The sequence below is a fragment of the Mobula birostris genome, chromosome 1 (genome assembly GCF_030028105.1).
Source record: "Mobula birostris isolate sMobBir1 chromosome 1, sMobBir1.hap1, whole genome shotgun sequence".
NCBI classification, from domain to species: Eukaryota; Metazoa; Chordata; class Chondrichthyes; order Myliobatiformes; family Myliobatidae; genus Mobula; species Mobula birostris.
The window spans coordinates 82,155,620-82,181,048 of NC_092370.1; the positions used below are offsets into that span (position 1 = coordinate 82,155,620).

At 41.1% G+C, this 25,429-nt stretch overlaps 2 protein-coding genes and 1 long non-coding RNA gene across 12 annotated transcripts in view; 1 reads left to right on the forward strand and 2 right to left on the reverse strand.

Annotated features, from left to right (window-relative positions):
* The window catches only part of LOC140197714 (intermembrane lipid transfer protein VPS13B-like), a 1,066,299-nt gene that overhangs the window by 644,207 nt on the left and 396,663 nt on the right, over window positions 1-25,429 (forward strand). For all 10 annotated transcript variants that reach the window (XR_011886009.1, XM_072258131.1, XM_072258103.1 and 7 more), the window contains exon 24: window positions 22,269-22,489. Coding sequence is in view for 9 of the 10 variants with exons in the window: in XM_072258131.1 (XP_072114232.1) it covers window positions 22,269-22,489 (221 nt within the window). In the remaining variant the exon portion in view is untranslated. The remainder of the gene's footprint in view (window positions 1-22,268; window positions 22,490-25,429) is intronic.
* Window positions 3,559-11,452, reverse strand: LOC140184914 (uncharacterized). Its single transcript, XM_072241948.1, has 3 exons — window positions 11,396-11,452; window positions 6,593-7,236; window positions 3,559-5,934 (listed from the first exon to the last, which is right to left on the reverse strand). The coding sequence occupies exons 1-3, from the start codon at window positions 11,450-11,452 to the stop codon at window positions 5,784-5,786; spliced, it is 852 nt and encodes a 283-aa protein (XP_072098049.1). The 3' UTR covers window positions 3,559-5,783.
* Window positions 3,559-15,102, reverse strand: LOC140201224 (uncharacterized). Its single transcript, XR_011886804.1, has 2 exons — window positions 14,990-15,102; window positions 3,559-4,488 (listed from the first exon to the last, which is right to left on the reverse strand). It is a non-coding gene; the product is annotated as an uncharacterized lncRNA (long non-coding RNA).

The window sequence follows — 25,429 nt, forward strand, 5'->3', positions numbered from 1 at the left end:
TATTATTAACAATATTTTACATTATCATACTCTCAAAAATGTTATCACTTCTTTCAATTTTCTTGTCCATTGGTTCACTGTACCGAAAATTTCTTCATCACCTCAGTCCACGCAAGCCAAATGCTAGCTTCACCATGCTAATTGAAACAACTCCCTGTGTGGCAGAACATCTTGCTGAAATAAATAAAATTATTTCTAGGCTGGGATCTGAATAAAGAAAAATATCAAACAACTGAAAACCTGTTTTAATACGGGTTCAAGTTACTTTTGCTCAGACTGTATGCTGCCCAGTAAAAAAGGCATTTAGGTCAGGGGTCCCCAACCTTTTTTGCACAGCGGACCAGTCAACCCGGTGGGGTGGGGGGGGGTAGTAGGGTTGCCAATGGACAAGAGTAGCAGTCAAATACGTTGCGTTTACCCTGAGAAAGACTACCATGACCATGAAGCCTTGTGCGGGCATCTGTGTGCGCATGAGTGTATGTGCCAGTTTTTTTCTACAAATCGTTTTTGGCGATTCTGTTCGGGGGGGGAGTGTTAATCACAACCAGAATATAGGTGATAAGTGGCTAATACACTCAATTTCGTTTCTAAAAGGGTTTATCTAACAAATTTAATATTAAACACACCGCATATTTTCCTTGCATGAATATAGCGATAAGTCAATTATCAGGGGAGGACAGGAGAGCTTGAAGTAAGTGTTGAACGAACTTCCAGTAGAAGTGGGAGAGGCAGGTTCGATATTATCATTTAAAGAAAAATTGGATAGGTATATGGTCAGGAAAGGAACGGAGGGTTATGGGCTGAGCGCAGGTTGGTGGGACTAAGTGAGAGTAGCGTTCGGCAGAGATGGCCTGTTTCCGTGCTGTGATTGTTATATGGTTATATAAGTCACTTATAAGTCAATAGCATCATAACATTTTAAGTAACGTTTGGATATTAAACACACAGCACATATTTTCCCTGTATGAACATATAAAATCATTGTAACACACCAATATCGCTGAATCAGTGGGAGCCCTGGGCTTGTTTCCCTGCAACAAGACAATGCCATCGAGGGGTGATGGGAGACAGCGATACTCGAAGGGGGTTCCTTATGTCCAGTCTATTCCAGAATTTAGTTTTCGTTGCATTCATTGCAGAGGTATGTTGGAAATGGAAGCAACGTTTTCAGTGCATTTGTGGCTATCTCAGGATATTCAGCCTTGACTTTGATCCGGAATGCCGGCAGAGATGTTATGTCAAACATACTTTTCAGCCCACCGGCATTTGCAAGCTCGAGGAATTGATCTTCTTCCCGCGCTGACATGGATGACGCACGGGTAATGACCTCGTGTGCGTTCAAGATCAACAGTGGGCGTGACAGGGAATGAGGAAAGGTGCAGCTGACTCATATCATTTCATATCGCCAAATCATATCGTTTCCTCGCGGCCCAGTGGCACATGCTTTGCAGCCCGGTGGTTGGGGACCGCTGATTTAGGTATTAGAATATCGATAGAAAGGGTTTAAATAGGTTATCAGTCAAATGCAGGCAAATTGGACTAACTTGGTAAGCACCATGGTTGGCATGGAAGAACCTGGCAGCAGGACCTGTTTCCATGCTGTATGACTCTATGACAATGACTAAGTAAGTGCCTTTATTGTATAAAGCAGAAGTTGGGCTGAGTGAATCATGTCATTTGACATATTTCATGAACCATTAGTTTCTGCTTTTGTGCTCACATATATTACTAGATCCTTTGACTGTGTGAATCATTTTATTAGAATAACATTGGTCATAGATGTAAAATTTAATGAAAGATCAATTTTTGTCTCCCTGCCTTTGTCTCTTTGTCTCTCTCACTGCCAATTTCCCAATCATCAATTGATGTTTTAAGCTTACTTTTCTTGTATCTGTTTTCATGTCTTATTTTTGTTGTTATTTCCTCTCAAAGTTCAAAGCATGCTTTTATTTCTATCAAAGTACATATATGTCTGCATATACAACCCTGATTCAATTTCTTTCAGGCATCACAGTGAATACAAGAAACATAACAGAATCAATGAATGACCGCACCCAAAAGGACATAATAATAAAAAATAAATAAGCAATAAATACCGAAAACATGATAAAGTCCTTGAAAGTAAGTTCAGTTCAGTGGGAACTTTGCACCTGAACTGGAGAGGTGCTAATATCCTTGCAGAAAGGTTTGCTAGATCTGCACAGTGGGGTGGGTAGCAGAGCATCAGAACAGATGTCGGAGTGGTTGTGGAGAAAGATGTTGTTAAGCTTACATACAAAGTCAGGAATTAAGAGGTCTTGCATGGTGGGACTAATGTTCTGAGCTGCGTATATTTCAATGCAAAGAGTATTGTAGGAAAGGTGGATGACCCAATCTCAGGTGATATACATATGGTGATATATGTGTACTTTGATAATAAATATACTTTGAACTTTGATGGTCAAAGTGAGCATAAAGTGCATTGAGCTCACCTGGGAGCAAAGCTTTGTTGTTACCTATGTTGCTTGAGTTCACTCTGTAGGAGGTGGCAACATTCAGGCAGTGACACAGCTGTGGAGTATCCTTCAGTGATTCAAGCTTGGTCCAGAATTGCCACTTTGCACATGAGATGGCTTTCCGGAGATCAAACCTGGACTCCATATTTAACTTGCCAGACCCGAATGCCACTGATCTGGCCCTCAGCAGATTGCGGATCTCATGATTCATCCGGGGCTTCTGGTTAGGGAAGGTTGAATGATTTTGTGGAGATGAACTTGTCTGTGACTGTTTTTGTAAAATCCATAACAACAATGGTATATTGTTCAGATCTTCTCATGAGTCCTTGAACATGGCCTAGTGTACAGGCTCAAAGCAAACCTGTGACCGCTCCTCAGCCTTCCTCTCCTCTTCTTCAGAGCCTGGCTCTTTATCTCCTATCTGTAAGTGATCAGATTTTCAGAAATGCAGTTTAGATATTGAGTGGCAGGCATTCCTAATTGTGGTGTGCAGACATCCCACCTCTCCCGGAAGTTCCAAGAGTCTCCCGCATATTAATAGCAGCTCCCTGATGCCTGCAAATTATATACAATATCCCGGAAATCAGAGGGTAAGCAGGAGTGAGAGCAGGAGCGAGCATCCTGATTGGTCTCTCTTCATGATAAGTAGACCTATCAGTTTTCTGTGTGGGCGGGCTTTACAGTCGACCTCTGTCTCTCCATCAGTTCATTTTAGTGTCCTGCACCACCATGGCAGAGTGTTTCAAAAAAAGAAAATATAAAACACACTTCACCCCAGACTACACTAAAGTGTACCCCTGCCTAACAGGGGTCAAAAATAATGACAGTGTTACTCACTGCACTGTTTGCAACAGTGACTTTTCTATTGCCCATGATGGGTTAGGATTGTAAAAGACATGTTGGGGTGAGTTTAACATGTGTCATTCATTCATTAGCATAGCTAATGTTATTTAAACTAGCTGGCTAGCTGCTAAGGAGCTACTCTATTGATGTCCTACGTGATGAGCCCAAACTCCCTGTAGACGTGCTTAAAGTTGTAATAGAATTAAAAACAACTCCATGATAATAAGTAAGTACATATTTTAATGTCACATTTTCTGCATATACCCAGTTTACAGATTACAGATCAGTTTACAGATTAGACAAAATCACTAAATGAAGTATTACATAAGACAATATAATAAGGATACACCTTATGCTTTTATTTCTTTTAGGGACCACAACATATTAGGGAGGCTAATCGCAGGGAAGGCTGCTCAAGTATTTCACAGTTCTTTTCAACAGAACCACATCACAGTACAAGGAAAGTTTGCAAAAGAAATGGAAAAGCTACTCAGCAAAGGATATATATATAATGTGTGTGTGTAAATAGTTTCAATATGTGTCAAATAAATTGTGTTCTTTCATAATCAAATGTCCCATATACATGCGCCCTTGGAGGTCGACCGGGGGTGGGTGTATATAGGGTTGCGGGAGGCGGGTGTGCTACCTCCCTGAAATGGTGGTGCTACCTCCCTGAAATGAGTTTTTGCAGTGTAGGATGTCTGAGTGTAACAGTGGTCAACTGTATTGGGACTCTTGGTGTTGATGATAATTGGGCAGAGTTTTCTTCAAACCAGCCTGATTGAAGTCCCTGACAATGATTTAAAAGGCATCGGAGTGGCTGTTTCTTTTTTTCTTATCATGGCAGACAATACACAAGTGCTTGTTTAATGTTTGACTTTGGTGGTATGTAAACTGTGATCGGGATCATGGCGGAAATCTCTCTTGGTAAGTAGAACAGTTAGCACTTAATCATCATATGCTCCAGGTTAGGGTAACAAGACTGTGACAACACCACTGCGTCCAAACACCACAAAGAGTTTATCATAACCTCCCAAAATTGGCCTCCCACACTTTGCCTTCTCTGAATCAACAGTCTGGTCCATCCTGTGTATCGCGAAGCCCTGGGATCTCACAGACATTTTTTGCATGTCCAGCGTGAGCCATGTATCTGTGGAGCACAGAAAAAAGCAATTTCTCATTTCCCTCCAATACAGCAATATTGTTCTTCAGTCACTTTGCGTTTGCTAACAAGATGCTGGGTAAGCAACATGCAGCATATTGTTTTGATTCACCAGCACCATCATAAGGGAATATCTTTTCACTTATCTCAGTTTCTCTCTTGAGTACTGCTGTCTTTACAGTCATGTTTGAGTAAAAGTAGAGACACAAGGTTATTTATTAACCAATCATTTGTTAAATAAATTGATTATTTATTGCTTAAGTAGGATTTGCTCCGTTTTACATGGATCTGTCCGGAGACTGGGAGGAAACAGCTGAAGTCTGAGCTTTGTTCACCTGAGAGACAAAGTTATTTGTGGAGGTGTTAGAGGAACCTTTGCTGTATGCCTCATTCCTTGTTGTTCCTTATGGCCTTTCTCCTTTGATGACAAGGACTAATATTGTATCATTACTTCTCATGGTACAAGCTGTCTGGTTTTCTTAAAATTGGAACCATTTTGGAGTCAATTTTAACCTTATTCATAGCAAGTTAAAGTTTATTGGAGCATGTGACTGATCTGCCACCACCTTGTCTGGATCTTTGCATTTTCCTGCTTTCCTGTGTAGGCAGTGAAAACATCCCTTTGAGATGGGCAAAGGCCGTCTTATATACAGTGCCTTAAAAAAACATTCAGCCTACACAACTATTTTCACATTTTACTCTCTCATTTTTAAAATTTAAACTAGTTTAAAATAGGATTTGTCTGAGCTTATCTACAAAACATTGTGCATCATGTTGAATCAAAAGAAAAATTCCAAAACCTGTCAACAGTTTACTAAAGATTAAAAACCAAAATTGTGAGGCTGAAAAAGTATTCATCCCCTTTGTAATTACTAAACCAACTTTCCTCAGGTTCATTGTACAATATTACCTTAGCAACTCACCCAATTTGTTGATGTGGAAAATTGGAGGATCAGCTTTTTTTCAATTAATTCATGAAAACACATATCGCCTCTGTCTCTCTCTAAGGTCCAACAGTATGGTAGATTTTCAACGGACCAAACCAAAATGAGGACCAAAAAGCATTCAAGACAAGTCAAGCAAATCATAAATGAGAAGCACATGTAACACTCGCTTTGCCTAGTGGCACGATCTCGGGGTGATGCGGTTAAATAATTAAGATTTTATAACTCTTACTTAAACTATGGGATTAGTAGAGAACCAAAATATAAAATAAAAAGGCGCCAAGAATGATAATTAGACAGTTCGTGCTCAAATTACTCGTTGGAGCTCAGGCAATATCCTCAGTCCACCATTTGATTTCTTCCGAAATCTGCCCGGGTCCTGAGCCCCCGCTCGGGGTCCACTCCAGAGCCAGCTCGCAGCATCTCTTCATGTGCGTCTTTTCTCTTCATCCCCATGACGCATTCTGACCAAATCCCATGCAAAGGACAGCTTTCAGATACACAAGAAAGAATAGCATCTGTCCTAATTGGTTAGCAAATGAACATAAGTCCCGTTATCACTAATTATAAGCTAAACATGCTGCTACAGAGAACACCTTACATCAGCAGTTAACATTACTGAGAAGCCATTTTATTATAACACAACAGAGAAGCTATTTTATTAACCTTAGCAAGTAACTTGAAAGAAGAAACCCCTTACACTTACCCCCCCCACCAAATTTTGTCATGTCCTCATGACATTCATATAACTTGCCAAATCTTCCTGCAAACCCACCAATCCAATCCAGGTACAAAAACAGTTACATCGCTCCCCAAACAGTAGACCTTATGCCCTGTTCCACAGGCGCTACATGGGCCAACCTAAACAGGAGTCTCCTAATCCTCTGAGACCTACGTATCCCCTCATGTAACTCATCAGGCTCGAACACTATCGGGAATACTTACCAAATCCTCTCTCAACCTATCACTCACTCCCTGCAACTTGGAGCCCCCTATCTCGTTCCCAGGCCCCCGCTTCCTTTCCTTTAGGGTCCTGCTGTAACCCAGGCTGCCCACAGATAACCCTCCCTACTACACCTGACTCAGTGGGAGAAGGGCCAAAAGTCTCTTCCTCAATCGAGGAGAAGTTAGCGAAAGGCAGCAGGTACCACACATCCAGCTCATCATCCTTTGAATCCGTATTCTTCCCCATTTCCTCGATCAGTAGCTGCTGTTTGGCTTTCTTCAAACTGGAGCACTTGGCCTGGGCTGCCTTTGCAGCCTCTTCAGCCTCCTGTAATCGAGGCGTCAGCTTCTTCTTGGACTCCTTCAGTTTAGTGGTCTCTGAACTTATCTCCAGCTCTTTCTTCTTAATGATTGCTTCCTGTTCAACTTCCAGTTTTCCCATTTCATTTACGCTGTCAATGATCATCTTCAGGTCTCCTTCAAGCTTCCGCTCCCCTCTTCCGAGATCTGTCCGCCATTGCTTCACCTCCTCTGAATTGTATTCAGACTCCCCTCTTGGTGCTCTCAGTTCTCTGTTTGCCCTATTCAGGCAGCTTCCTTTGTCTTCCCCAACGTGCAAGTCTTCCAACTTGTTCTGGATCAATTTCTCCAGTTTCTGCTCGGAATTCTGTTTCTCTGTCTCCACTTCAAACTTGATCCCATAGAGACAGTCATTCAGTTCCTCCGCCACTGTCGTCTGTTCCAACGCCAGGAAATTCAACTGGTACGTTGGGTAATTTCTCCAATAATAACCACAGATTTCCGCAAATGAACGCAGAACACTCACAATCTGCGTCCTTCTCCAGACCTGGCACTCGTCCAAAGAAAGTTTTACTTTGTTAACCCCTAGTCGCCCGGGATCCCTTACTCACCTCGCTTCATAGTCTTCCAAGGCGAAACCCAATGTTAGGAGATCATCCAAATACACCAAAACTCCACACAAGTCCACATCCCCCATGGTCTTCCCCATGCCCCACAGGAAGGTTGCAAGGGTTCCGGATATGCCCTGGGGCATCTTTTTGGACTGGAAGAATCCCATGGGACCTGTAACAGCTGTCTTCTCCTTGTCGGCCTTACTCATTGGGATCTGGCAATATCCACTCCTCAGATCCAGTAATTTAAACCACTTTGCACCAATCAGACAGACCAGTGCATCTTCGACCCTTGGGACCTCATACTGTTCAGGGACGGTGCACTTGTTCAGAGTCCTATAATCTATACACACGCTGCTTGCATCCTCCACGTCTGCAGGGGCCAGTCACCATGACGTCTTTCTCACCGGGGTGTCTCTCCCCCCCCCCGTGGTACGTTGGAGCATCCACTAATAGTTACATTCGGACACGTCTCATTAGCGGGGCAGCAGTATGGTCACACTGTTTATTCCAGGGGCCAGCTGATTGCGCTTATGCCGACTGGTTTAGCGAACAGAGCGGCAGACAAAACTGCTAAAATCTGGAGGAAAACACACAGAGGATGCAAAGGGGGATCACAAAAGCGAGGAAAGAGGACCGGGTCGAGACAACAGAGACTTCTGGAGAAGAGGAGTTCGGTGGGTAATAAAATGGACGAGTTGACGGCGCTAGCCAGGCATCAGAGAACATTTCGGGAGAGCAGTGTTATGTGTTTTACTGAAATGGGGCTGCACGAGGACATACCCGATGAAAACTTTTCCATGGATGGCTTCTAGACCGTTTGGGCTGACCGGAAGTCCACTGAGAGTGGTAAGCTTAAAGGAGTTGGGGGCTTGCTGTTCTGCTTAACAACGGATGGTGCAATCCTGGTCATATTACAATCGAGGAATGTGCTTGTAGCCCAGATATTGAACTTTTTGCTGTTGGACTTCGGCCATATTCCACCATGGTACAACACTGGGCACCACGGGAGGTTGTTCCTGCCTGTGGCCATCAAACTTTGCAGCTTCTCCTGTGGAGGATCAGACACCCTGAACCAATAGGCTGGTCCTGGACTTATTTCCATCTGGCATAGTTTGCATATTGTTGTTTGATTGTTTGTGGATTTTGTGTTGCTATATTTATGCTCTGTTCTTGGTTGGTGCGGCTGTAACGAAACCCAATTTCCCTCGGGATCAATAAGGTATATCTATCTATCTATCTATATCTATAAGAGGGTCTCACCCTCAGATACTTCACCTGGGCCACACTACCATAGGCTCTCGTTTAAATTCGGTACCGGCCCAATGCTGCTACACATGTCCTCACAAGCAGCTCGAAACACTGGGTGCACAGACAATGCCCCCAAACAGCTCTCACCCGCGTGGCAGGCCACCATGCGCCTCCTCACCAGCGGGGTGGTGGTCCCCTCCAGAATTGAAACGCTGCCCATCTCAACAGTGTCCAGACACATCAGCACTAATGATTCATGACCCTGGGAACGTGTTCCCCGAAGAAACACCAGGCAGTTCCCCCACTGAATCTCCTCTGTTTCTTGACACCTCTCTGATCAGCTGAATGACCCCCCCCACTGCACTGCAACCAATTTAGCTGTTTCTCTGCTAAAAAAAAGTACTCTGAACGCTTTCCCCGATTCTCCCGACTCACGTTTAGAAACTCCACCCCGAGCTGCAGTTTGCCCCCAGTCGAACCAAACGCCTTTTCCCGCGCCTGCCGATAACTGGCAGCTGTCACTATGGGGTCACTGAACCTGACAGTTCTAACAATGTCAGCAGCCCGCCTATCTAAACTTCCAACCAATCCCTGTCGCTTTCCCTCAGCTGAGCACTGCTACTCACCTAACAACTGCTCCGCCCACACCTCTTTAAGGTTGGATATTATTCCAAAAACCTGGCGGAGCCTGCCATAGCTGGAACATTCCGACCACCCTTTTCCCTCACACCTGACAATATGGACAGCCCATGGCCCCGCCTCACCAATAGACACTGGCAGTCCCACCACCGTGACGTCAGCGCTAGTCTGACCTAGAACAAAGACTGAGCCCGCCATTTTATCAGATCTTCACGCCACGCTTTCAACTTTGCCCTCAGCTTTTCCCAAACTCCGAAATCCAATGAACAATTCCTCCTGAGTACGAATATCCACCCCACTGAACCCGCTCCTACCTGTAATCCCAGACGAGCCCCCAAATGTAACACTTGCTTTGCCTAGTGACATGATCTCAGGTGATAACCCCCTGCCCAGCCAAACCTTAAAACTCTCGTTTAGGTGAATGCTGTGCAATGTGTCCCCTGTCTCAAATCAGTACCCCGTAATGACAAGCCGTACACAGGATGCGGTTAAGTAATTCAGATTTTATAACTCTTATAACTATGGGATTAATAGAGAACCAAAATATGAAATAAAAAGGCACCAAGAAAAGTAATTAGACAGTTTGTGCACAAATAACTCATTGGAGCTAACACAATATCCTCGGTCCACCGTTCGATTTCCTCCGAACTCCGCTGGGCCCCTGCTCGGGGTCCGCTCTGCTAGCCAGTTTACAGCATCTCTTCATGTGCGTCTTCTCTCTTTGTCCCCATGGCATGTTCTGACCAAATCCCGCGCAAACAACAGCTTTCAGATGCACAAGAAAGAATAATATTTGTCCCAGTTGGTTAGCAAATGAATGCAAGTCCCGTTATCACTAATTATAACCCAAACATGCTGCTACAGAGAACCCCTTACATCAACAGTTGACATTACAGAGAAGCCATTTTATTAGTCTCAGCAAGTAACATGAAAGAAGAAACCCCTTACACACAAATCTGGGGAAGGGTACAAGAAAAGGCATTGAATATACCTTGGAGCTCAGTGCAGTTCATTGTGGAAAAACATGAAACCACAGCCACATTGTCTAGGTCAGGTTGCTCCCCTAAATTTAGTCAACGGAGAAGGATGGCACTTGTAAGAGCGGCTACTGTGATGCCAACAGTCAGTCTCAGTGAGCTGCTGAAGTCGGTGGCTGCAACTGGAGATGAAGTTCATGGCTCTACAATCTCTAAGGCCTTGCATAGACAGGGTATTTATGGAAGAATGGCAAGGAAGAAGCTCTGGCTAAAAAAAACGCATATCCTTGCTCCTAAAGATTTTGCAAAGCATCACTTAGAAGATACTGTAACGATATGGAAGAAGGTCTTGTGGCTGGATGAGACTGAAGTGGAACTTTTTGGCCTTAACACTAAGCGGTACATGTGGTGTAAATCTTAATACTGTGCATCAGCCAGGTAACACCATCCCTACTGTCAAGTATGTTTGGGGGGGATGCTTTTTAGCAGCAGGGACTGGAAATCTAGTCATGATTAATGGGAAGATAAATGCTGCTTAATACATAGATAAAACGATTTTGCCTCTGCCAGAAAACTTTAACTGGGGAGGAAGATCATCTTTCAGCAGGACAATGACCCAAAGCACACTGCCAGAATAACCATGGAGTGCCTTCAAATGAAGAAAATTGATGCCCTTGAGTGGCCCAGTCAGAGTCCTGACCTTAACCAAATCAACCATATCTGGCAAGACCTCAAGATTGCTGTCCACCCCTGCTCCCCAACTAAGTTGGTACAGCTTGAGCAATTTGGCAAGGAGGAATGGGAAAATCTTGCTTCATCACGTTCTGCAAAGCTAATAGAGAGCTATCCAAAGAGACTACTGGCTGTAATAGCTACAAGAGGTGATTCAAATGAGAACTGAGCAAAGCGGGATGAATACTTTTGAAATGCTGACATTACAGGTTTTGAATTTTTAGTTTTTCATGCTTTACAATTCTCCCTGCTTTTTCAGGACAAAAAGAGCATGTGATTCTCTTCTCACCTGTCCATCACTTCCATCTGGTTCCACTCCTCCTTCCCTTTCTTGCATGGTTCACTCTTGTCTTTCTGCACCTTTCCCAGGGCTGCACTTGAAATTATGACCATGCAGATAAACCTGGAGACCTGGTTGTCATTGCCGTCATATACAGTACAGCGATCCATAGGTATTGACCAGGAATCAGCTATTGAATTTAGAGGCCAAGATTACCCTCACTGCACCAGGATTAACCTCGTCAACTAGTAACACTTTGTCAGTTTCAAGCATGCTTACAGACAGTTGAAATAAATTTAAATAACTTTAGGATATGTTATGTTTCTTCCTTTAAAATTATGTATGTGATTTTGAGTAAAATGAAGAATCCACTTCTCTTTCAGTCAAGGCCAACCCTATTAAAAAGAATTAATTTACACCACATACGTTCAGGCATGGTTAGTGTAAATCTGAGTGGCTGGATGAAGAAGTCTCTAGCCTAGAGGTCTGCTTGGGTTTGAAATTGTCTGTGCTATTCTGGATGGATACTTGACCTGATTGCTTGTGTTTCTCATGCCTAATCTGACCCAACACACCTAGTGCCTGGGTGGCACATGATCTGATGCTGATCAGGTTGACTTCAGTTGAGTCAGACCAGCAGAGTCCCGTCTGGCTCCAACTGATCCACACTATTTTGTCAGATTATACATCTGAGCTAGTCCAAGCCTGATGAGAACTGACTATCAGGCTTGGGTCAGTTATCTTTCTGATCCCTATTATTTTTGCACTCCACCACTGCACCCAGTGCAAAGTTTACCAGTGGATTGCAAGATCAGATACAACCACATACAACTAGCACAAACTGTAGTGGGCATTTATGAGGATGTTGCCAGGATTCAGTAGACTGGATTATGGAGAGAGTTTGAGCAGATTGGACTTTTTGAGAGGGTTTAGGAGAATCAGGGGTGATCTTAGAGTTGTATAAAATCACGAAGAGCATAGATAGGGTCAATATATCAATCCTCCCAGAGTTAAGGAATGTGGATAGAAGTTGGCCTGAGAGGAGGACATTGTCAGCTGTTCTCTAAAGACCAGCTGGGAAAAGGTAAGTATGGGTGGGTCTATTGTCTTAGAAGTTGCATACTGTAATTTGTATTCTGTTCTGCACCAAAATCTTCTAATCCATATGCAAGAGAAGTAATTGAGTTAACCTCATGTTATGTCATGAATTTTAATTGTCTGTCATAATTTCTTAGCCTCACTGTAAATGCCTGATGTGTGTCAAAATATAATGATATAGTGCAGTCCTTATATGACAAAAGGGTCTTTTGTGTAGAATGTGTTCAGGAAAATGGAAGCTTTTCTATTTATTATTTCTCTATGGAGTATTTTGCTCAGAATTGTGAAGTGCTTAATGCATGGTTTAAAATGTAAAATTCCATGAGACGTGCAGATCAAATCAACTTTCTGTGACATGGAATAATGTGCTCACATTGTACAAAATTCATAATGTCAATAGGTGATAAAGCTGCAAATTATCTGTCATTTGTGGTTAATCAAGACCTAAACTAAAGAATGGTTCTGTTTGTGAAGTGACCCCTTTACAATCACTAACACTTCATGTACATGCTACGCTGTGTTACATGCTGTATGTTGCTTGCAATAAGAAGTCATATGTAGTTTTATTTAAAGAACCTTGGTTTCTGTATTTTAGTACTATAAATGTGTTTAAATGAACGTAATTGACTTTGTAATTTTGCTTGTCACAGTTTGTCATTTTATGATGTGTGCAAGAAAGCATATTCTTTGAAAGTAGTTTATGAAATTTTATCTAAATTATATTAGATTACTAATCAGCAATAATGTAAAAGTCATATCAGACAGTGCAGGATTTCTTTTGTTTGCCTTTAACGTAGGTAATACTACAAATTGTTCACCATATTTTTAGAATTTGCTGACTTTAGTGATATATTAACAGCAAACTATAAATCTGAAGTAAAGCATCTTTACTATGCCTTACCAACTGTTTAAAAGCAAGTAAGTTGTTTAGTTTTCTGTCTGAGAATGTTTTAAATAGGCTGCAACCTGATTGCTTGTTTGAGTTAGAGGAGATTGAAGCTGTAGATGAGATTAACTTTATGGATTTAAAGTCTCCATTCCATTTTGTGAAGCAGAGATAAGCTGGAGGAGTGCTGTACCAGTGAATTTCAAATATTATTTTTGGAAGTAGGTTTTGTAGGCATTGAACAAAATCCAGAATTATTTTTTATAAGCTCAGCACAGGCAGAAAGCACAGCAGTTTGTATTAACAAAGAATAAAAGCTAAAACAAAATAGATTTTCGACAACAGCAAGCTACTTTTTACCTCACTGTAGTTGTTTTCACTGAGATTTTTGGAAAAGTTATAGCATGAAGAATGTACCCAGACATCTCTGAAAATTGTATTTAGCATTGGAAATTTTTTTTTTGAAGAATGGTGTTCATAGACATTAATTATAGTTGTGGTGATCTGTTCTGTGCTTCTTTCAGTAATGAAGTGAATTGACAGGACCAGAAGACTAATTTGAAAATGTGTTTTAGATAAGTCCCATTGAAACATCTAATTTAATTGATGCTGGTTTTCAGTTGAATTTCGGACAGAGCATCTTGTGAAATAAAGAAAAACATTAAGATATCAATGAGGTCAGAGCAGAGATAAGGGTAAAGTGGGTGCTGGCTGAGTGAAGAGACCTGGATGATCCCTTCCTGTTAACTATGCTCCAACTGGCAAGAGACATAAAAGTAGGAAAATATCTTTTTCTGTATGTGTGTTTTTGTTCATGCAAGGGATGTGGGCCTCACAAGCTGAGCCAGCAATTATTTGCCCATTCCTAATTGCCCTTGAGAAGGTGCTGGTGAGCAGCAATAATCCTTGTGCTGTTAGGGAAGGAATTCAAAATTTTATCCCAGTGATGAAGAAGGAAAGGTGATATATTTCTAATTCAGGGCGCTGTGTGCCTTGGGGGACATGTTAAAACATATTGTGATTGAGGCAAAAAAAAAGCTGTGAACCATTGTTCAGAGTCGAGAGGTAATGTTACAGCTGTATAAGATCCTGGTCAGACCCCACTTGGAGTACTGTGCTCAGTTCTGATCACCTCACTATAAGAAACATGTGGAAACTATAGAAAGGATGCAGAGGATATTTACAAGGATGTTGCCTGGATGGGGAGCATGCCTTATGAGAACAGGTTGAGTGAACTTGGCCTTTTCCCCTTGGAGTGGAGGAGGATGAGAGATGACCTGACAGAGGTGTATAAGATGATGAGAGGCTTTGGTTATGTGGATAGGCAGAGGCTTTTTCCCAGGGCTGAAATGGCTAACATGAGAGGGCACAGTTTTAAGGTGCTTGGAAGTAGGTACAGAGGTGATGTCGGGTAAGTTTTTTACGCAGAGAGTGATGAGTGCTTGGAATGAGCTGCTGGCAACGGTGGTGGAGGCAGATATGATAGGATCTTTTAAGAGATTCCTGGACAGGTACATGGAGCTTAGAAAAGTAGAGGGCTATGTGTAACCCTAGGTAATTTCTAAAGTACGTACATATTTGGCACAGCATTGTGGGCTGAAGGGCCTGTATTGTGCTGTAGGTTTTCTATGTTTCTATACAAGTGGGTAAGAGATTAAGCAATACCTTTTGCTTACCACCTCGCATTAGAAGCTAAATATAATTAATCTTCACAAACTTCTAAGAAAGTAGAGGCACTGCCATGACTTTTTTGTAATGGCACTTATGTGCTGCACCTAGAACACAGCCTTTGAAATGCTAATGCTCAGGAATTTAAAGTTACTAACCTTCTCCAACTCTGACCTCCTGATGAGGACTGGCTCATGCACCTCCAGTTTCCTCCTCTTGTAGTCAATAATCAGTTCTTTGGTTTTTCTGATGTTGAGTGAGAGGTTGTTGTTGTGGCACCATTCAGTCAGATTTCCAATCTCTCTTGTTATGATAATTCGTCACCACCTTTGATTTGGCCAATAATAATGGTGTTGTCAGCAAATTTAAAACATCAAACGCACCTTCACTGGATCGCATAATCTCGTTTTTATGTTGTGCTGTTTTGTGATTCTCTAACTCTAATGGAATGAGGCCTTCCGAGATTGGTCATTGTAAATCAGTAATTAGCTTATATCACATGTACTGAAGAACAGTGAAAAACTTGCCTTGCGTATAATTTATACAGATTGTTTCACAACATCAGTACATCAAGGTAATACAAGAGAAAAGCAATTTCAGAATGTTGAATAAAGGGTTATAGTTCTGGGAAATGTCCAGTGCCAGCAGACAATAATGTGCAAAACCATGATAAATTGTGAGGTCAAGAAGCCATTTTATCACTCAAGAAGTCTGTTCAATAACGGATAAAAAGCTATCCTGAGCTTAGTGGAATGTACTTTCATGTTATCTTCTGCCTGATGAGAGAGGGACAAGGAGAATGCCCAGGTTAACATACTTTGATTATGTTGGTTGCTTTAATGAGGCAATAAGAAATGTCGGCAGAGTCCATGGAAGGGAGGCTGTTTTTCGCAGTGTTCTGAGCTGTGTCCAGGACTCTGTAGCATCTTGCAGTCACGTGCAGAGCAGTTGCTATACCATGCTGTAATGCATCTGGATAGGATGCTTTCTGTGGGGCACCTATAAAAGATGCTGAGGATCTCAGTGGATATGCCAGATATTCTTCACATTCTGAGTAAGTTAAGATGCTGGTACACTTCCTTGGCCATGGCACCTTTGTAATTAAACCAGGACAAGCTATTAGTGATGTTTAGATCTGGGTGGTTGAACCAGTCAACCATCTCCATGTCAGCTCCATCAATGCAAACAGTGGGGTGTGTTCTGTCCCTCTTCCTGAAATCAATGACTGGCTCGTAGGATTTGCTGACATTGAGGGAAGGGCTGCTGCTACTCAGCTATTTCCTTCCAGTACTCCAACTCACTGTTCCATAAGAATTGGCCCATAATAGTGTATTGTCTGCAAACTTGTAGGTGGAGTTAGAGTAGAATTTGGTCGTGCACCCATGAGTATATAGAGAATAGATGCACCCTTGTTCGGCTCCAATGTTGGCGATAGTCATGGGAGAGATATTGCTGTCTGCCTTTACTGTTTATAATTGTTCGGTCAGGAAGTCAAGCTGGTGATGTTACCCTGAGGAGAGATGAACAATAACTTCCATTATATGAAGAGTGTTCTTACTATGTTCAGAAGTTTGTTCACTTACTTTATGGGGACAAATGAAGGCTCGGAGGGAACATTCTCATTACTAACATGTAACAGCCAACATCCTTCTCATTGAAATGAACTCAGTATTCCAGCTTTCCCGTGTTTTACTTTGCATTATTTTCTTATGTAAAACCTGATACAGTTGAACACATTGACCTTGATATATAGTATATGCAGTGATAGTCATTCTGCTTGAGCTTTATGAACTGCTTTCACTAACTATTTCTGTGGAACATGTTAATTGATAGTGAACTGAATGATAATGAGAAGGGAAGAACGTTCCTGATTTGCAGCAACAACAGCATTTGTAGCAGTACACTGAAGGAAACTTGATAGTATTAAGCATTAACATATATTCTGACAGAGCAGACATATCTTTCTCGTAATGTGTTAACAATGCATGCCTGTATTAATATGCAAATTTATCAGCAAATTAATAGGATTAAAAGCAATGTTGGATTCTTGTAAATCAACAGAATTGGTGGGTTAATTAATGCTGTCCCATTGTTTGCTTTTCATTAATGTGACTTTGCCCTTAGGCACCCTACATTAATTGGCTATTAAATTCACAGTGGAATATTAAGGCTGTGAACATAACAGTAGTGTCTTTAAAACCATGGTGCAGCACAGCATTTGGTCACTAGGCTAGATGTATGAAGACTGCGATGTTGGGGGGCCTTTGGATAGACTTGGCAGGGGTTTCTCAGTGCGGTCTGAACTTCAGCATTTATGTGAGTGACCCTCAGAAGTGTTTTGGTTTATTAGTCTGGCCCATCCTAACGAAAGAGCAGCACATAGAACACTGCAGGAACTCAGGTCGATCTAGCAATATCTATGAACTGAAATGGACATTTATAGAACATAAAACAGTATTGCAAAGTACAAGCCCTTCAGTCCGTAACATTGTGTCGATCTTTTAACCTACTCCAAGATGAATCTAACTCTTCCTGCCACTTAACTCACCATTTTTCCTTTATCCATGTACCTATCTAAAAGTCTCTTAAATGTCCCTAATGTATCTGCACCACATACCCACAACTCTGTGTAAAAAAAAAACTACCTTTGATGACACCCCCCCCCCCATACTTTTCTCCAATCACCTTAATATTATGCCCTCTTGTATTAGACAAATCTGTCCTGTGAAAAAGTTTCTGGCTGTCCATTCTCTCTATGCCTTTTATCAACTTGTACACCTCTATCAAGTTACCTCTGATCCTTCTGCACTCCAAAAAGTAAAGCCCTAGATTGCTCAACATTTCTTTTTAAGATGTGCTCTCTAATCAAAGCAGCATCCTGGTAAATCCCTTTTGCACCCCCTCTAAAACTTCTACGTCCTTCCTATAATGAGGAGACCAGAATTAAACATGCTACTCCAAGTGTGGTCTCACCAGAGTTTTATAGAGCTGTAACTTTAGTTTGTGGCTCTTGAAATCAATCCTTGACTAATGAAGGCCAACACACCATACATCTTAACCAGCTTATCAATTTGCTCAGCAGTGCTGAAAGATCTATGGATGTGGACCCCAAGATCCTTCTGTTCCTCCACACTGCTAAGAATCTTGCCATTAACCCATTACTCTGCCTTCAATTTCGACCTCCCAAAGTGTCACTTTACAAGGTAACATATACATACTTCGATAATAAATTTCCTTTGAGCTTTAAACTTTGATTTTATAGAGGTGTGTAAAATCATGAGGAACATAGGGTGATTGCTCTCAGTCTTTTTTCCCAGGCTTGGGTAATCAAGATCTAGAGGGCAGAGGTTTAACATGAGAAGGGAAAGATTGAATAGGAACATTTTTTTGTTGGGTTAGGAGTTCTGGGAATTACATCCAGTGATGATCAAAGGTGATGATATTTTTCCAAGTCAGAATAATAGGCTTTATGGAAGAAGAATGCCTATGTCCTTGTTGATGGTAAAAGTATCTTCAGATCGCACTATCATTATAACATAGGTGAATAACTGTAGTTCATTTTGTATATGATACAGATATCAGAAGCCTGGATGTACCTTGAAATCCGCTATCTGCCAGATCAGAGGCATTCAAATTTGGTGACCAAGAAAGTTATAAGAGGTCCAGGGTACGATCTCCAGAAAGCCATCTCATGGGCGAAGTGGCAATTCGACTGTTGTGACAGGGCTTGAATACCATCACCTCTTAAAAAGTTAAATCAAGTGACTTAGGTGACAACAGAGCTTTGCATCCAGATGAACTCAATGCCTTCTATGTGTTGTCTGACCATCAAAACATGGAGGAACCATCATGAACTCCCACAGCCCTGGCTGATCCTGTGATTTCAGACTAAGTTTAACATACAAGCAGCCTTCAAGAGGGTGAACCCAAGAAAAGCATCCTGCCCAGACGAGATACTTGGCCAATTACTAAAGGCCTGTGCTGATGAACTGGCCAGAGTGTTCACTGAGATTTTTAACCTCTCGCTTCAGTAGCTTGAGGTGCACACCTGCTTCATGCAGGTTTCAATTATATGGGTGCCTATGAAGAACATGGTAACCTGACTCAATGTGCAGAATTACTTACGTTCGCAATGATGAAGTGTTTTGAGCTGTTGGTAATGGAGCATAACAACTCCAGCCTGAGAAGCGACTTAGATCTGCTTCAATCTGCCGACTGAAGCAACAGGTCCACAGCAGATGCCATCTCATTGGCTCTTCACTCAACCCTGGAACACCTGGACAGCAAAGATGCATACATCAAGATGCTGCTTATTGACTACAGCTCAGTATTCAATACCATTAATCTCTAAAAACTAATCAATAAGTTCTAGGACCTTGGCCTCAAGTACTCCTTATGCAATTGTATCCCTGATTTCCTCATTTGCAAAGCCCAATTAGTTTGGATTGGCAAAAGCATCTCCTCAATGATCTCCATCAGCACAGGTGCACTACAAGGCTGTGTGCTTTGTCCTCTGCTGTACTCACTTTACACTTATGACTGTGTAGCTCAACACAGCTCCAATGTCATATTCAAGTTCCCTGATGGACACCACTGTCGTAGACTGAATCAAAGGCAGTAATGAATCAGCATATAGGAGGGAGATTGAAAATTTGGCTTAGTGGTGCCACAACAGCAATCTCTTACTCAGTGTCAGTAAAACCAAGGAGCTGATTATTTACTTAAGAAAAGGAAACCAGAGGTCCATGAGCCAGACCTCATTGGCGGATCAGAGTGGAGAGTGTCAGCAACTTTAAATTCATCAGTGTTATTATTTTGGAGGACCTGCTCTGGACCCAGCATTTAAGTGCAATTACGAAGAAAGCGTGGCAGCACTTCTATTTCCTTAGGGGCTTGTGAAGTTTCAGCTTGCCATCTAAAACTTTAACAAACTTCTATAGATGTGTGGTGGACAGTATATTGACTGGGTGCTTGGCTGCCTAGTATGTAAACACCAATACCCTTGAATCAAAAATCCTGCAAAAAAGTGGTGGATACAGCCCAGTCCATCATACTGCAGGTAAAGCTCTCCACACCATTGAGTACATCTCCAAGATATGCTATCACAGGAAAACAGCATCCATTATCAGGGTCCCTCATCACCCAGGCTATACTCTCTTCTCATTGCTGCCATCAGGAAAAAGACATAAATAAGAGTCTCGGGACTCACACCACCAGGTTCTGAAGCAGTTATTACCCCTCAACCATCAAGCTCTTGAACTAAAAGGGATAACTTCACTTACCCCATCATTGAAATGTTCTCACAACCTATGGACTCAGTTTCAAGGTCTCTTCATCACATTTTCTTGATACTTATTGCTTATTTTTTATTATTATTATTATTTGTTTCTTTTTGTATTTATGTAATTTGTTGTCTTTTGCACACTGGTTGAACGCCGAGTTTGGTGCGGTCTTTCATTGATTCTGTTATGATTATTATTCTGTTATGGATTTAGTGAGGATGACTGCAAGGAAATGAGACTCAGGTTTTTATATGCTGACATATGCAGTATGTCCTTTGATAATAAATGTACTTTGAACTTTGAGTAGTGGAGAATGCTTATGCTGTTGGATGAGGCATCGACATCAGTCAAACAGGTTTCTTTGACCTGGAGTTTGAGCATAAGTGCTGTTCGAGTATTACATCATGCTCCTTAACTGTGCCTTGTAGATAGAGGGAAAGCTTTGGGTTTTTAAGATATGAGAGAATCAGTATAGGTTTTGCTTTATGGAGTGCAGATTGCTTCACTGACAGAAGAGTTGTGGCAGAATTGACTGTTCTGCATTGTCAAGGAACATCCCCACTCTGACCAGGAGATGAAAGGAATGTCATTAATAATGCCACAAAAAGACTGCAGCTGCAGCTTACAAAGGAGCTGAAGGAACTCAGCAGGTTTGGCAGCATCTGGGAGTGGCTCATGGTCCTCTGGTTTCCTCATCCTATTGTCAATCATCATTTCTTTGCTGACATTGAGTGAGAGGTTGTTGCTATGACTTCACTCAGCTAGATTTTTTATCTCCCTCCTGTATGCTGATTCATCACCACTTTTGATTCAGCCAATGGCAGTGGTGTCATTGGCAAACTTAAATATGGCATTGGACTTGTGCTTAGCCTCAGAGTCTTAAGTGTAATGTGAGTAGACCAGGGGACTAAGCACACAGCCTTGTGGTGCACCTGTGCTGATGGTGATTATTGTGACCAACCAAACTTGGTATTTCTTTACACTCAGGCTTTGGACACCTTTCTGAATATTTTCAGATTTGCTTTGCAAGCCATTTCTCTTTCGCTAAAATTCTGTGAGATAGTTTGGCATGTTAAATGTGTTTCGCTGTTGGTCCTTTGTCGTTGCTATTTTCTTCCTTTCATTGTCATAATTCAACTTCACCAAATAAGAAAATTTCTGTTTATATCACATTCAAATATAATCAAATCCATCTAATCCTCATTTGTCATTTTATTCATTATTATGCATACTATCTAAAATATATTGCACTTTGCCACTAAGAACATAGAAGCTTTACAGCACTTGGTGAAATCAGGCATGCTCTTTTGTAATTCATTCATCCTTAATTAAATAATTATCTACAAATAGCAGAATTTTCCAATATTGCAGCTGTGAATCATGCTGCAGTTTTGGTCTGTTTTGAGGTAATATAAATGCTTGTAATCTTTCCTCCTTTCCCCCCATTACAAGAAGGGAGGGAGATGGGATGGCTCAGGCGGGGGATCTTGGTTGGCACGAAGTAGTGGTGCTGGACACAGGTTTGTTTTCCATTCTTGGGCCTTCATTGCTTAATCTGGCTTGAAGTTCACCCCAGCAATGGCCAACCTTTAAGGTGCCATAGCTGCATTGCTGAGAGTCAAGTTCGTTATATCCCTCATGAGGTCGTAAAATTGTTTAGACAGTTCAAATGTACATTTCTTAAATGGAAATTACGTGGTGAATTGCAGCTATTATAGTTCAGAAGTATATCAGGTAGAATATCTAGTAGTTTTGTGAGCAGCCTGCAAAACATGCCATGTATCTCCAGCAACATCTAGTTCACTGCTGCATTGCTAAGACATTACCAACGCAACACCTTGAACAAATTTTAAAAGGTGAAGAGTGTTTCATATTTAATATGGAAACAACACATCCACATCTTAGGAAAGTAGAAGCTCATTGAGAGGACTCAGCAATTAAATGGGTACACCTTGGAATAATGGATGGTTTCCTTTTGTTGGAAAGTTGTGGAGAAGATTCACTAGATGATGCTGATACTGAATTCAGGATGATTCTCCTATTCATTATTGTGTAAATAATCCATAGGTGGGGGTTGGGTGGCGGTGGGCCTGGAGGGATCTTCTCTAAAATGGTTATTTAAAAGGTCAATATTTTGTTCCTTGTCACTTCTTAGGCGATGCTTTTCCCTGGACCATCAGTCTCAGCCAATTCAGTGTGTACACTCTACTTGGCAAGTTGAAGTCTTGTAACCTGGTGGAACCCTTGGGCTGCACTTCGACTCTGGCCGTCACTTCGCACAAGATGCAAGCCTGCGGCTCTGAGACGAGACATTCTTTTGTCGTCTGCCTGCATGTGGACCTGGAGTCCCTGGAAGTGAAATGCTCAAACCCACAGGTTGGTGTTAGGGCAGCTAATTGATTTATTGTGAGGAAAATAAGAAATGACTGGCTTTAAGTTAATTTGCCTTGTACTTTATAGGAGAATCCTTATTCCATTAAACATCTTAAGTCTCTTTTGAGCTTGGTGACCAAGATCGGGGAGAAAGATTAGTTTACTGCTTTGATGTGCTCTCAAGTTTTTTGTAATTTAGACTTTTCCAAAAAAAAATAGTAACTGCAGTCTAAAGTGCATCTTAAAGCTGATGGAGTAAAATGAATTACAGATGTGCCATTTTGAAACGTATTATGTAGCAGAATTAACATGTAGTAGCTTTGAAAATGTCCACTGGAGCTGCTTGTTCAAAGGTTTGTAATAACTTTGCACAATATGTTTATAGATCAGCATTGTAACATTAAAGAGATTTAGGTTTTAAATAATGTGGACATAAGTTCCTGGAATTCGATTAAATTAATCAAATGCATTACATATAGTGATGGAATTTTCTGCCAAGCCTGACATTCATTTTTATTCTGTTACGAAAAAAATTAAGTTTGTGGACAGATGTATGGGACCTTGCTTACCGCCACAAAAGGCATTTAATGGTATTTTCTTTAAAACTATTTGCCTGTTAGGTGGAATACATTGTTTTTCTTGTTGCAAATTGGTCTGAAAAGGAGATTTGAATTTAGTTCAGTTTGATCAGTATAACCCAAGTGAGCCATTTTATAATTCTCAATCGTTTACTGTTGGATGCACTGCTAATATAATTAAACTGTTTTTATTTTTAATATGTGCATTTCATATCATAAAAATCACTTAAGTTTTTTGTTTACAACATGGAAAACTGCCTCTTTTCAACTCACTAATCACTTGATTCTCTCCCTGATAATGTTTATCATGTTGCCATTGAACATGTCCCTATGTTAGAATGCAGCATCACCCTGTACACTGAGTAGTTCATTTTTATATAAGTTTGGACTTTCAGTCCTCTGAATGTTAAGCCTTAACTGTACTTTATGAATTAAGAGGATTTGGCTCAGTTTCAGCATTGAGTAGTTCACTTAAGTTACTTCACAGAGCTTTGGTAAAATCAAACATTAGACAGTTGGTTTCTCAGTATACTCAATTCTACTAAGCACCTCCTCAGAATCAAAAGAAACTTGCTTCCACTTTGATTTTAATTGGATCTGGGGTGGTTCTGAGGCCAAAGTGAGAACTTCAGATTCTTCCACACATGGAACAGGAGGAATTTGATGGGAGTGGCAGGTGGGTAGTTAGCGAGGTGATGCACCCACTTCTGCAACTTACACTGTGTTGCTTGTGCTCCTGATGCAGGTCCTTGAGGTTCTCAGTGCCACCTTGGATGATATTTTCCCACTTTGAGCACTCAAAGCCAGTGGAAATGTTGAGGTTCTTCAAGGAGGCTTTGTGCAAACCTCTCATTATCTTACAACAGAGCTCGTCCATTTTAGGAATCTGGTGTTGGGCTTTAGAGTACTGTGGCCTTCTCATTATAGCTGACTGAGAATACATAGGGACTCAGTGCTAAGGATATTAGCTGACAAGAGGGCATTATCATTGGTTTACATATTCATAGAGGATTTTGCAGAGATGGTGTTGTGGTACCTTTACTATGTCTTAAGATGCCTGCTCTTCTAGTATTTGAAGCATACAAGACAGAAGCCACTGCCACCTGGTTAGTTGTGAGATTTGTCCCAGATCTAAGAACATTATTTTCAAATATCCTTTTTCTCAGTTGACCAAAGACTATGATGGTATTTTGAAGGTGGAGGTGAATTTTGGCATAGATATCTGCTGTTAGCAAGAAGTGGTTATTGACATGTGGCAAGTGGCTGATGTTTTCCATGGTCTCACTCTGACTCATTTTTTGTTGGAAGTCCATGTGATGCAGTGGTGTCAGAATGGTGGAAGACCTTGGTTTTGGAACTATTCCAAATGCTACCTCAATACACTATGTAACAAATTAGTCAGGAAAAGCTTTTCACTGTACTTTGGTACGTGTGACAATTATCAAACAATTCCAATTCTTTTATTGAATGTAAGGTTCATTCTTTCAAATGCTTTTGTGAATGAGCTTGGAACTTGCCCATTTTCCAAGGACGTGCAAATAGTGGTGTTGTCTGTGTACTGCAGCTTGACTATTGATGTTTAGTGACCTTTGTTCTTCACTGGAGTCTCAAATTTCCCTATTTGTTCTAAAGGTTAGCACCACACCCATGGGTATTTTGTTGGAAGTGAGTGAGGTGCAATGTTATGGTGAGAAAGGTTGCGAAGAATGGTGGGTAAAAGACACAGCCTTGTTCGGCACTGGTCTTATCTAATCAAATTACTGTTTCCCTATCTCAGTCTCATGCCAGAGTTATCAAAGCTGGTAATCCAGTTTAGTAGTTATGATTCTTTTGGATGCAGCATCTAGATTAAGGATGTGACAGGTGGATTGTAGTAAAGCAAATTGTGCCAGATTAATGTTGAATTTGATATACACATAATTATCAGCTTTTAAATAATCTTTTGGAGAGGAAGTAACATTTTACAAATAGCAAGCTATTGGCTGATTTTGCCTGGTTCACTTCTAGTCTTGTAAAACTATCATTTTGCCCTTTATCACCTTGTAAATTACAAAAAATTAGCATATTACATTCAAATTAAACATATTGTAAGAAGTTAGGTCAAAATACAATAAATTAGACATGTAAACCTGCGCTGTTTCATTCTGCAAGATGTACTTGAGATTTTTTTAGTATTTAAGATATAAATAGTTATTTTCTTTCCTTTACCTTTTTAGTTTTTTTTACTCATCCTTTCTTCTCCTTTATTTCCCTTTCTGAATCTCTGATTCCAATACTATCAGTTTCCTTCTCCATTATCTTTTCCAGTACTTAAAACCCAGTGTCTAAGGAGAAGAACTACAAGCCCTATCATTCATAAAGATCC

Bases quoted from the DNA above. Each gene is read 5' to 3' on its own strand.
- LOC140184914 (XM_072241948.1), bottom strand. From the start codon at position 11,452: ATGCTTGAAACTGACAAAGTGTTACTAGTTGACGAGGTTAATCCTGGT. The intron at 7,237-11,395 runs GTAATCTTGGCC...GACGAGTGCCAG, and splicing joins TTAATCCTGGTGCAGTGAGG to GTCTGGAGAAGGACGCAGAT. The intron at 5,935-6,592 runs GTACCTGCTGCC...TGTATCTGAAAG, and splicing joins GATGATGAGCTGGATGTGTG to CTGTCCTTTGCATGGGATTT.